At 32.5% G+C, this 12267-nt stretch overlaps 2 protein-coding genes across 2 annotated transcripts; one reads left to right on the forward strand and one right to left on the reverse strand.

Moving 5' to 3' along the window:
• Positions 1–3169: 3169 nt before the first annotated feature.
• On the forward strand, positions 3170–5447 carry LOC145318299 (uncharacterized). The gene is made up of 3 exons (XM_080159609.1): positions 3170–3216; positions 4335–4460; positions 5228–5447. The coding sequence occupies exons 1-3, from the start codon at positions 3194–3196 to the stop codon at positions 5445–5447; spliced, it is 369 nt and encodes a 122-aa protein (XP_080015735.1). The 5' UTR covers positions 3170–3193.
• A 667-nt stretch (positions 5448–6114) lies between these two features.
• On the reverse strand, positions 6115–10690 carry LOC145315923 (advillin-like). Its single transcript, XM_080156069.1, has 3 exons — positions 10595–10690; positions 9110–9180; positions 6115–8692 (listed from the first exon to the last, which is right to left on the reverse strand). Exons 1-3 carry the CDS (start codon positions 10628–10630, stop codon positions 6271–6273), a joined length of 2529 nt encoding a protein of 842 aa, XP_080012195.1. The 5' UTR covers positions 10631–10690; the 3' UTR covers positions 6115–6270.
• Positions 10691–12267: the final 1577 nt, after the last annotated feature.

A 12267-nucleotide genomic window follows, 5' to 3' on the forward strand; every position in this document is an offset into this window, starting at 1 on the left:
TAAACTTGTTGATTTTTTTACTTCTTTAACAACAAATTTTTATATGATCTAATTATCCGATTGATCTGATTTTTTGTATACTGATTCCTGGGACAACAAAGTACAATATTGTAAGCGAAACAACTCTATAATTAAGTCCTAAAAATGTAAGTATGTCCATAAACATTATTCTGTATCAAGCAGTTTTTCAACAAATTTACTTACAATTTTGCATCGACTCTTATACATTTATATTCTGATATTCGATTAATCTGATTTTTTGTATACTGATTCCTGAGACAACAAAGTACAATATTATAAGCGAAGCAACTCTATAATTAAGTCCTAAAAATGTAAGTATGTCAATAACCATGTTTCTGTGTTAAGCAGTTTTTCAACAAATTTTTGCATCGACTCTTATACATTTATATTCTGATTATTCAGTTCTGACACTATACAAGTGTTAATGTCCGTTTGTCCTACCGTTGCAGCGCTTCGCTTTTATGGATGTTGTCATCCTTGTTAAACATAAAATTTTCACAAAGACATTCTTTACAAATAGTAAATGCTCTGCTTTATAATGAAAAGAAGCAAAACCGCAAACAACTCTCTTGTTTACTGAAATAGTTGGATGTATGGCATACTTCCAGTAGGACCTCGAACGCTATCAAACGGTTGTTAAGGTCCGGTCGCCCTGAGGGCCAACAAAGCAGGAGTAATTCTATGTTTTATATTTCGTTTACGTAAAAAATTATCTATAAATCAAAATGGATACTTGTTTTTTTTTGGCTTATGACCGGTTTTGATCGAGCAGAAATTAATAGGATTTGAAGCTATACTAGAAAATAGTTTCACTACTAAACAAAATTATTTAAGCACTTGAAGTTTCTTCAATACTAATACTTGTATGCATATTTTTATCTATACTTGAATCAATTAAATTTTAGTAACACGTTACCAACTGAGTAGTAGTAGTAGTAGTGAGTATTCTTTAAAACTTTGTATCAGGGCCTGTGTTTCAACAAATTAATTCCATTGCTGAAAATTTGTGCTGTAACTAAAGGGAAGTAGGAAAAAGAAGGAAGAGAATTGTTGGGAAATTTCAATTTTAATTGTTTGTCAGAATCCTGGTTCATTGTCCTTGTCATTAATTTGGATAGTTACGTAATATTCTTGATTCAAACTGTTTACAAATAATATACATATATGTTTGCATTTAAGGACCCACGGATTCAAACATGTCATAGTGAGGAAACTGAATCCAATAATTAAAAACAAGATTTTAAAAAAATCAGTCACAATTTAGTTTTTAAAATTTCTTTATTGTCATCTTATAATACTTATACGTTTTATATTTATGTATCGAAAGGGTAACTTCTCGGGTTATTTTAATTCTATGCCTTACAAATTATTTAAGTATACAGTTGAGGAACCTCGGAATTCATCATGTCATCCATAACAATTCTGAATCTTAACTTTAAGTAGTAAATATACAAAATATGATTTATCAAAAAAAGCCTGTCCAAATTGATTACTAAAATACGTTAATCTAGAAAATTGTTTTTTTCTTGATCTTAAAATTCAGTTTATATCAAACACTTAAATTTAGTCTTTGTCAAAATCTGATTCTGCAGCCAAGCTTCAAATCTTTAGAACAAGCTGCAGCCTTAGCCGCAACAGTAAATATTTTTATTAGAACCTTATAAAACAAGGTTGTATGTTAAGTAACATTATTGAAAAATTAACATTTTGTCGAATAAGATTATTTGAATTGCTCTTTAGGTTGGGTCTTTTTACTATATTTTTGGGGGAAAATTTACTTCAAAAAATTCCAAACTCAAAAACTTTTGGTCGAAAAATGTTGAATGACGTCATATCAGAATAATGGACTATTCTAATATGACGTCATAAGGGATACATTAGCCAAAGGTTTTTTTTTTGTAATATATCCCCTTTTTTATAGACACTATAAAGAGATTCATCAAAGACATTCTGTTACCACATAGGAAATTAGGATATTTAAAGTCTCAGAATAATTGGAATATTTAGCTTGTCAAAAAGTTCGATCCGCTAAGTGTCTAATGTTCTTCAAAAATTTCACATATCAGTTGAAATAAAAGATCAGTCATGAAACAATGTATCACAAATTTCAAGAAATTTTATATTAAAATTTGAAAAGAAGATGATCAACTTTAATATACATAAATATAATATTGCATTTTTTGTAGCTACTCAAAATATAATGTATGTCATTACGTTGAAAGTCCTAAAACCGCATCTCGACATATACGTAAAATGGTCCTACGACAAACGCAGGAGTGACAAACTTAAGAGTGGACACTTAACCAAACCTAACCTATTTTAAACCATTTTACAGGTTTTTAAATGCCTAACCTCTGCGTGGGGCTTATTTGTATACTTGTATAGAAATACTTAATTAACTTAATATTTTAGACACTCCTGTGTTTGTCCACTCCGATGTTTGTCACTTCTGCGTTTTTTTCTGAAACCCGTAAAAAGACTACACCTTTCAGGCTGATTGACGGATTTAAAAGATAAAATAATAATTACTAAAAGTTGGATCAACTTTCAAGAAAATGCTATTTTTTAACAATGCTTTCAAAGTTGAACCCACTGCTTTATGTTTTGGCGTGTTATTGCTGCATTAACTATGGACATATATGTTCTTGTAAAAAATGATTTGACAAAGCCTATCACAAACAAATATTTGAACATCAAGTATTAAATGTCTTCAAAAACAAGCATACCAACATTCATAATAGCGAATTTAACTTAAATGTTTATATCTACATTATCAAATCTTATTGTGACAGCAAGAATAGCAAAGAAAGGCAATTGGAATTGAAAATTCTGGGATTATGTGGAAAGAAAACGAAGGTTTCGTCATATTTTTACAGTAGGTTTTGATGGGTCATTTTAGGTTAGGTAAGATTTGGAAAATGTTAATGATTGCCCCTCAGGGGCTAGAAATAGGAGAAAATATGACGAAACCGTTCTTCGTTTTCCTTCCATGATTTTCTGTTATGAAAGGCAAAGAAACAGAAGGACATAACTACTTTGTTTAAAGAAAAGATCCGAGTTCTGAAGTTATTATCTCTTATCGCAGATAAAAAAGTTTAATAGATGTACAAAGCACATTTTATGAAGATGATATAATCCTTTTAGATAAAGAGGATGCTTTAATTTCTTTAGAATGGAAAGAAGTAATATTAATGGGTAAGTTAAAGAAGGGTGTACCATCATTTTCGCTGGCGGTTTTCCTCAAAGGGCCTAGTCGAGCACAACCCGGCCCCTCCTTAATATCTTATTTTCAATTTATTTAGTTTTTAGCGTGTTTGTATATTACTTTAGGTGAGATTATGTTATATTTGGTACAGGCTAGCCCCGCAGGATTAGGACCAGGTTATGAAGGTTAAGGGTCCCTCTCAGGAATTATTCATAGGAAAAAAATACTCCTCCATTTGCTTTTCCGACTGTCCAGTCTGATTCAGACCATTCTGTTGGGGGATGTAAAAACTACCAACGTCCAATCCATAAAAAAAAGAGAAGGTTATGTGGTGGAAGTAATTAAGTACACTGGCGTTTTTTTTGTGACAATATATAATTATACATTTTAAATGTTGGGGTCACCCTCACCTGCTTTTTGACCAAAGTCCTTTGGGGGTATGGGCGAAGTCCAAAGTTACAACTTAAATTGTTTATTTCTTTTTCATATGATAATTTATCACCATTTTGTTTCCAATCATTTCCTAAGAAACTTATAATTATTCTTTTGAAAGAAGAATTTGTCAGTTCATATCATTATGTCCAGTAAGATATATAAGTTTTCCGGAATTTTAATGTTAGGGGGAGATCTGAAATCTGCATCAAATTTTAAGAATTTTTTTATAAAATTCGTTTTTTGTATAATTCTTTATTTAAAAGCGGAAAAGCATTTTAAGTTAATTAATTTTGACCAATAGGATAGGTGGATTTTAAACTACCTGCGCTCTAATTGGTTGAATGATGTACGCCGTCCAATGAGAGCGCAGATTTTTTAAATCCACCAATCACAGGTGCCAAAATTAATTAACTTAAATTGCATTTCCGCTGTTAGATAAAGAATTATAGAAAAAAGTAAAAACGAATTTTGTAAAAAAAATCCTCAAAATTTGATGCAGATTTCAAATCTCCCCCTAACTTTAAAATTCCGGAAAACTTATGTATCTTAATGTCCAGTGCCTGCGAAACTTTATAAAATTTTCTTGAAATTCCATCTTATTCTTTTAATATTTCAAATATGGTTAGTATGTCTTTGCTAGGTTACTTATGGACCTTATTATTCTTGCTTTTAGTGTGAGAGGAGAAACAGATGATCGAAGACTAGAATTCTTTATAACGGCATCTGTTATTATTCTCAGCTCTATACTAATAATCATGATTATGTTGAGTATCATACTACTAACATGCTCTAGTAAAAGGTAAATATAACTCTATACTAATAATCATGATTATGTTGAGTATCATACTACTAACATGCTCTAGTAAAAGGTAAATATAACTCAAAACTAATAATTATGATTATGTTGAATATCATACTACTAACATGCTCTAGTAAAAGGTAAATATAACTCTCTACTAATAATCATAATTATGTTGAGTATCATACTATTAACATGCTCTAGTAAAAGGTAAATATAACTCTATACTAATAATCATGATTATGTTGAGTATCATACTACTAACATGCTCTAGTAAAAGGTAAATATACCTCTATACTAATAATCATGATTATGTTGAGTATCATACTATTAACATGCTCTAGTAAAAGGTAAATATAACTCTATACTAATAATCATGATTATGTTGAGTATCATACTATTGATATGCTCTAGTAAAAGGTAAATATACCTCTATACTAATAATCATGATTATGTTGAGTATCATACTACTAACATGCTCTAGTAAAAGGTAAATATAACTCTATACTAATACTCATGATTATGTTGAGTATCATACTACTAACATGCTCTAGTTAAAGGTAAATATAACTCAATACTAATAATTATGATTATGCTGATTATGAATAAGCTTGGCTTGAGAGTTTCAATAGCTTTCAATTACTTTATTAAAGGTATAAACACCTAATTGCTTCTAAGCCATCAAATATTGTTAATCTTATATTAATTGAAAGTTAGTTGAATTTATTCATACATATGTAGAATTGATCATATAATTCTGTTTTCAGCTTAAAGAATCTAAAGGCTCCAATGTTTGGATTATGTGGTGATGGGAATGTTGTTCGCATAGAAGCTGAAATACCCTACCTTATACCTGATCCTGGCTATAAACCTTGTCCCCTCCATGGTCTGGCATTGAATACCATCAACACTCATGTCTCTGTAAGTTACTCTTTTGAAACCAGGATGACTACGTACATAAGTGGCGCAACACTATCAACACTATAAATATTGTTTACTGCAGCCGTATGTCAGGTGCTTTCGCCCAAAAACAGGAGCAACTCATAACAATTCACAGTAAGGGATTTCAGCCAATATGGTGCACTAATAAGGTTGGTTGTCTGCTGGGTGCTACCTAAAGTTAAAGTGTCATGGACAGCAGCCTCACCATTAAGAAGTAATTTACAAAGCACACATGTATGTGCAAGCGTAAATGGGAAAAGCGGGTGTGTGTTTGAATAATAAACTTAGCTGTGACGTATGGACGGATGAACGAAAATACACAGGTTAAAGAGTAGAGACGATAATATACTACAAATCATACATACAATATTCGAAATTAATATCCTAGTTATATGTTAAATATGTAATTTTAACAGTGCAGTGGTGTATACACTTAAAAATACTCATTTGATTCGCTTTCGTAATTGTTTTAATTCTTACTCATTAAGTGTGTTTTTAGCTATAAGTACATAGTATAGCTGTAAAGAATAAGTTTTATATTTCTTCTTGTGTAAGAAAATGCATTGATAACCTTAATGACATCATCATATAAAATAAGTTATAAGATGTCTTTGAAAACATTAAACACAATTTATAAATATAAAGAATTACATTAATTTTCTTATCTTTTTTTCACATTTAATCTTAAATACAATTAAATAAAATGATATAATTTAAATTTCAAATTTTATTCTTAATGCAAATTTAATGGTTTTTTTTTACAGGTTGCCATGTTAGAAGATCTCAGAAAACAACAAAATTATTATTGACAACAAAGTTTAATAAATATTTATAACATAATTTACATTCTTTATTTTATAATTTAAATCTAGAATAAATTGACCTTCTTTTTAAGATTTTGTTTTTTCCAGTTAGGTAGGCTTTCAAAGTCATCTCTGTTCATATCAAAAACTTTGATGAATTCAGCATCAGACAGGTAGTCCTCTTTTCTGGCAGGATCCACAGAATCAGGTCCAGGACACTCTGAGCTGCTGAGAACAGCATATGATAGGAATCCTGGAGCATGAACACTTTCCTCTATATGGTTGCCATTGATAATAACTGGTTCATCCTCGGCTATTTCCTCTGCAGCCTCTCCATAAAGTTCCTCCAGGTCAGCCCACAAGGTTTCATCCCAGAATCCAAAGTAACCAATAAAATCTATAGGTTCTCTTCCCTGCTTGATGATAATTATAGGGGTATCTGGATCTCTTTGTATGGGACAGGTCTCTAGGTATTCCTTGGCTATTGTAATGGCTTGTGTTCTCTCAGTTCTGTTAGAAAGGTAACCAACCCAAACAAAAATAGAATGGGTCGAGTCTAACAGCATTATATCTTCGTCTAGTAAATCCTGTTGGGTGAACTCAACGATTTCATCAACTCTGATGTTTCCTGATGCATTAGAAACATGAAATAATCTTGGCTCTCCATTAATTTCCTCCTCTCTTGCTACCTTCTCAGAAAAGTAATTTTCCTTGCCACCAAGCATCTCCCAAAAGCTGTTTTTCTCCTGGCCCTCGACAACAATTAAAGGATCTGAATTTTTTATGAGTGCCAACTGTTTAGCCATATCTCTTTCATCTCCTGTTGAACTCTTTCCAAACCACACAACTACATCTCTGTCATTTACTATGACAAAGCAATCATTTGTGTTGAGTGAAGCAGCTCGGAACTCTTGTTCTCTGGCTCTTGTAGAAAATTTATTAGTGCCTCTAACCTGTAACATGTATTTGTTTGGTATTCCCCGGTCATGTCCATTTTCTCCATCAAATGCTGAAGCCTTGCCTCCGCTGAAAACAGTCATCTGTCCATCAAACATGGCAAGAAAATGTTGAGGTTCCTTACCCTGGACAACTCTCACCTGAACTGGATTCCCTCCCAGGCGCTGGTCCAACTCGATTGTTCTGAGTGCAGCAGCTCCTTGCTCGTCCTGACTGGAGTTTTCACCAATCCAATAGTAGATAATATAGTTATCCTTGCTACCATCATGATAGGCGTACAGAACAACATAGCAGTCGCCAGAGAAAAAGATGCCATGATCTTCATCTGGGAGGTTAATCAAGTCAAACATTTCAACCCTGAAAACCTCCTTGGCACCTGTTCCATCATCAACCATACGGTTTGTTGCAGCAACTTTGGGGTTTTCATGCAGGGTTTTGGCATCAAACTTAGTTTGAACAGTTCTTGCTACTCCATTACCAATTGTAGATCCAGATGTTTGGCGCTTGAATGTCTTGGTGTCATCTTTGTCTCTCCAGGATTGGAACAAAGTTTTGAATTCTAAAGGTTCTCCTCCATCAATAACTCTAGTTACAGGTGTTCCAGTTTTTAAATTTCTAGCCTTGATAAATCCTTGGGCATTTCTCATTGCTTCTCTTCTTTCCTCTTCACTTGCATTTTTGCCTATCCAAACCCAGATACCATAACTTCCATTGTCAATCAAGAAAGTATCATCTGAGTTGAGATCATTTTGGAAAAGGGGACCATCTTTTACTTCATTTAGAATCAGTTTACCTTCAGAATCTGAGCATCTGTACAGTTTCACTTGTCCACGACTCTGGGAATCGTTCTCATCAGGGATGGTGGATGATTCCTGCATGCTTCCTTTGTTAGCCAATGGCAGAGTTTCAATAAAAATTTGTGCTTCTTCACTTCCATCATCTTCCTGGCCATCTACAAGAATAACAACTTCATGTTCAGTTGTTCCATATTCACTCTTAAACTTCTGAGCACATGTTGCAGCCTTCAGCTTTTCAAATCTGTTTGACTGTTTTCCCTGCCAGACAAAGATTAGTTTTTCTTCAGGAACGTCAACAATGTAGGAATCTCCAGGGTTCATCTCTGCCCAGCTCAATGTTTTCAGCTGTCTTAAGATTGGGTCTCTTCTGCCTTTGACTTGAAACAACTTTGGTGACAGATCAGGGACATAATGGCTGAAACCTGAGCCAACGCCACCGGTCATATACCTCAGTCCAGACTTGAAATAAGCCTTGAATCTCATGGATTCCTGACCCTGCACCTCCCGATGTTGAATGGGAGTGCCACCGAGGAATTCATCCAGCTCGACAGTTTTGAAGGCAGCCACAGCCGCCTCATCCTGAGTAGCTTCCTCTCCAAGCCAGAAATGAATGTGCTGCTCCATTCTGCCAGGCTTATTTCCTACCTTTACGTTGGTACCTCCTGATTCTCCATATGGAGCTGAGGAGAAAACAATGTAGCAGTCTCCAGAGTAAAATCGTCCCCATGATTCCCTAACAAAATTTAAAAAATATGACAACTTTATTAAGAAGGGGGCTAACTAAAATATTGTTACACGTTGACTAAAGAAGTAATAAATGAAATTTCATTATTTCATCTTAAAAGTTTTAAATCTTTATAGTTGCAACTATTTCTTTACTTTTAATGTTATAGAAGTAAATCCTTATGATAAAGTAAAAGGATATCTGTCTGTGTATCTGTGTATGTCTGTCTGTGTGTGTTTATCAAAGGAAAGCTTGCTCTGTCTTAGGGTGGTTTTAGGATAATTTAGGCAACCTTAGTCCAAAAAGATGAATGAAAAGTCTGCAACTATATCAATAAATGATTGGAAATTATTGCTGTCTTCAATATCAGACGACGTCTCTCAACTTTAGAAAAATATGTTTAGCTGCACAACTATTAAAGTTTACCTGGGTACAATATTGAGCTGAAAATCTTCCACTCTCCAGATATGGAAACCAGCGTACCCGGTTGTTATGTTCTAAAATATACAAAGTTTTATTCAATTTGGCAAAACAGTTTTTTTTCATAAAAACACCTCCACCTACTATAATAGACAAACAAACAACTCTTTGTTTGCATGACCTTTGTCAAGAGGACTCAACCCTGCATGGTGATAAATTGCCTCTGTTTTTGGCCCAAGGCTTTCCTCCTATTCTTACTATTGATGTCTAACATAGGAGTAGAAGGTAGAATTTTTTACATCTTTAGATAAGACACGGTTTTTGTCAAGATTCGAACCATTTAACTTTCCGAGGGGTCGGGTTTTAGATTTAGACTCTCGTATTGTTTAAAAACATTTTGGAATTTTAAGAAGCCTTACTGATCATGCCAAGTTAAATATCATTAATAAAATTATAAAAAAACAATATCATAAAATATTAAATAACAAGGATTACAACATCCATAACTATCGAAGCTCATAATTATAAAAGTAAAGAAACAACCATTCATATGAAAGGAAAAATTTAGTTAAAGAGCAAATGCGGTGATGGATATCGAAATTTAAATCATTGTTAGCAACTTAGAAAATTATAGTTTCTAAATTGAATATCCATCTTACACACAGCACGACATACAGACGGACATAGAGAGTTGTAAAGCTTAGTGATCAGTTGCACACCAAAAAAAAGATATTCAGCAGTCTGTCTGTGAAAACAGCAGAGACAATAAAAATTTTTGCGAATAGAATTTAGATTTATCAGCGTTTCTGGCAATCTGTCGCGAACCAAGTGCGAAAATGTTGTAGAGTTTTTGTAGAGAAGAATATTTCTAAATAATATATTTTAAAACGACAGAGAAAAAAAACACACATAATTCTTTTATTTAGTACTCTATAGATCATTACATGCAGACCAACAGACCATGAAAGTTGTAGAGAATATGTTCATTAGTCCGCAAAATATTTTTGGAAAACCGTATACACCTCTAGCAGCCAAGAAAAAATAAGATTTTTTCCAAATAACGGGCAAACAACGCGAATTATAGAATAGCAGCGCTATTTGCCAAAAGAAGTAAATAAATAAATTGAACATTGAATTAAACCTATAAATCGTGAACAAAGGCATAAATCTCTATTAAGAAGGTTAAGTAATATCCGTGAGTAGCGCAGCTTCTAGTTTTTGAATGTTGATTTTGTAGTTATAATTTTGATTGAGTTACGTTACAGTTTGATAGCAAATATGATTTAGAGGATTTTACGTTTATGAAGTGTTAAGAATAAAGATAATCATTGAAAAATCCCCGTCATTTATTTATAGGATACAACCTTCAGTAAAAGTTTATAGAACACAATCAGCGTGTTAAAGCACTAGTAAATAGTTACGCCCCGAGGGGCCTCTAGGCGCCCTAAGGGGAAGGGAAAGAGCAAAATCAAATTATATTTGCTTGAATACCTTAAAAGCTGGATCTACTGTGACAGCTCTGGCCATGACGAAACAGATTCTCTGGACTAATGAATGTTGATATCCCCGCTGTGCAAACAACACTGAAGCATAATTTAATCTTTCCTCATTACAAAATAATTCGGTTAAATTTCTTTTTCTGTCAGTAATATTTCCTACTCCCCCCCCCCCCCATACATTTAGAAAATTATTCCACATATTTCAGAATATTTCACCTCAGAAAAAAATTCTTTCTAGTCTTTTGCTACCGTTCTTAGCATTAAAATATAAATGGTAACTTTGTAGTACAAAAGTAAGATATTTTTTAAAAAAAATTCCTGCCTTAAATGCTAAAAATAAATAAAGTATTAAATTTTTTTAATGTTTAATAAGAGAGGTTTAGTAAAATAAGACCAGAGGTAAAAATATGGATTTTGCCATCAATTCCTTATCTTATCAGTTAGAAAACAATAATTGCCTGTAAAAGAAATTATTGATAAAAAATCGGCTGATATAAAACATTTTTATTGAGATAACAACTTTGTGAAATAAAAAATTGGATCAATGTCAAATAAAAAAGAATTTTAATTTAATTATACACTTCATATTAAAGTATTAATATTAAAATCGAGTATGACTATATATAAAAACAAGATCAAATATGGTCATAAAAAAGGAGATAAAAAGTAATAAGGTAAACATTAAGCAATAAGTTTAAAACAAAAAGTCAATGCCATCCAAAGCGAAAGAAATGTATTTCATAACGAAATATGTGTTGTTGGTTAATCCTAAAATGAAAGAATACCAAGTGCGATTGCCTCATGTAAAAAAATAATAAAAATAATGCTGTTATGCAAACTTATTGTAATTTCTTTATTATTCTTGTCAGGCTCTTGGTTCTTATGATAAGTGTCTAGCCTTTTGGTTCCTTTTAGTTTTCCAAGATTGCTCAACTTCACCAGGCAAATACCACAGTTACTCTGCACATTACCTACTATTTCATAAAGCAAACCATTTCTACAATCAAGTCCTAAAAATGTCATTACGTCTTTGAACAGTGTCCTGCATTTTGCAAAAAAAAAACTATACAATATTTTGTTTAGAATTATGAATTGATTTTCTGCTCATTAAGTTATGACACTCTACAAATGTTATTGTTCATTTGAGCTACCGTCTGATTTTGGAGCTGCGCTTTCATGGATGTTGTCATCCTTGTTTGTATGAACTATACTATAGTCGAACGAACACAGTAATAGTGTCTGACTGATTATGACGTAACAAAAAAAAATAGCCAATGAGAGGCCGTTATTGACCAATGGTAAAATTTATAGTGGCCTCTCATTGGCTAATTTTTTTTGTTACGTCATAATCAGTCAGACACTATTACTGTGTTCTAGTCGAACAATTTCACAGAATAAAACTCTTTCTTAACAACCATAATGTTCTAAATAGTTCCTACATGGTTAATATGATATGACGACTGTAATTTGCTCTTTATGTGTTTTCTTGCTATTTGATTGATAAAGATATATTATAACATTAATTTGTATCATGACGTCTAAAACGGTGTAGATACATCAAGCAGAACCTTAGAAGAGTTAGGTATATCAAAGTAGGTATACCTCTTTTAAGATAGATATATCACTTTATGTCTTAAATATTTTATTTATGTTAAAATTTAGGTG

Source organism: Acartia tonsa, chromosome 4, assembly GCF_053477335.1.
Source record: "Acartia tonsa isolate MP-2025a chromosome 4, ASM5347733v1, whole genome shotgun sequence".
Taxonomy (NCBI): domain Eukaryota; kingdom Metazoa; phylum Arthropoda; class Copepoda; order Calanoida; family Acartiidae; genus Acartia; species Acartia tonsa.

What these genes read in the sequence shown, in the direction of transcription:
- LOC145318299 (XM_080159609.1), top strand. Translation starts at nt 3,194, where the DNA reads ATGGAAAGAAGTAATATTAATGG. An exon ending in GAAAGAAGTAATATTAATGG is followed by an intron (nt 3,217 to 4,334) that starts GTAAGTTAAAGA and finishes TCTTGCTTTTAG; the next exon opens with TGTGAGAGGAGAAACAGATG. An exon ending in CTAACATGCTCTAGTAAAAG is followed by an intron (nt 4,461 to 5,227) that starts GTAAATATAACT and finishes TTCTGTTTTCAG; the next exon opens with CTTAAAGAATCTAAAGGCTC.
- LOC145315923 (XM_080156069.1), bottom strand. Translation starts at nt 10,630, where the DNA reads ATGGCCAGAGCTGTCACAGTAGATCCAGCTTTTAAG. An exon ending in CAGTAGATCCAGCTTTTAAG is followed by an intron (nt 9,181 to 10,594) that starts GTATTCAAGCAA and finishes TGTATATTTTAG; the next exon opens with AACATAACAACCGGGTACGC. An exon ending in CAGCTCAATATTGTACCCAG is followed by an intron (nt 8,693 to 9,109) that starts GTAAACTTTAAT and finishes AAATTTTGTTAG; the next exon opens with GGAATCATGGGGACGATTTT.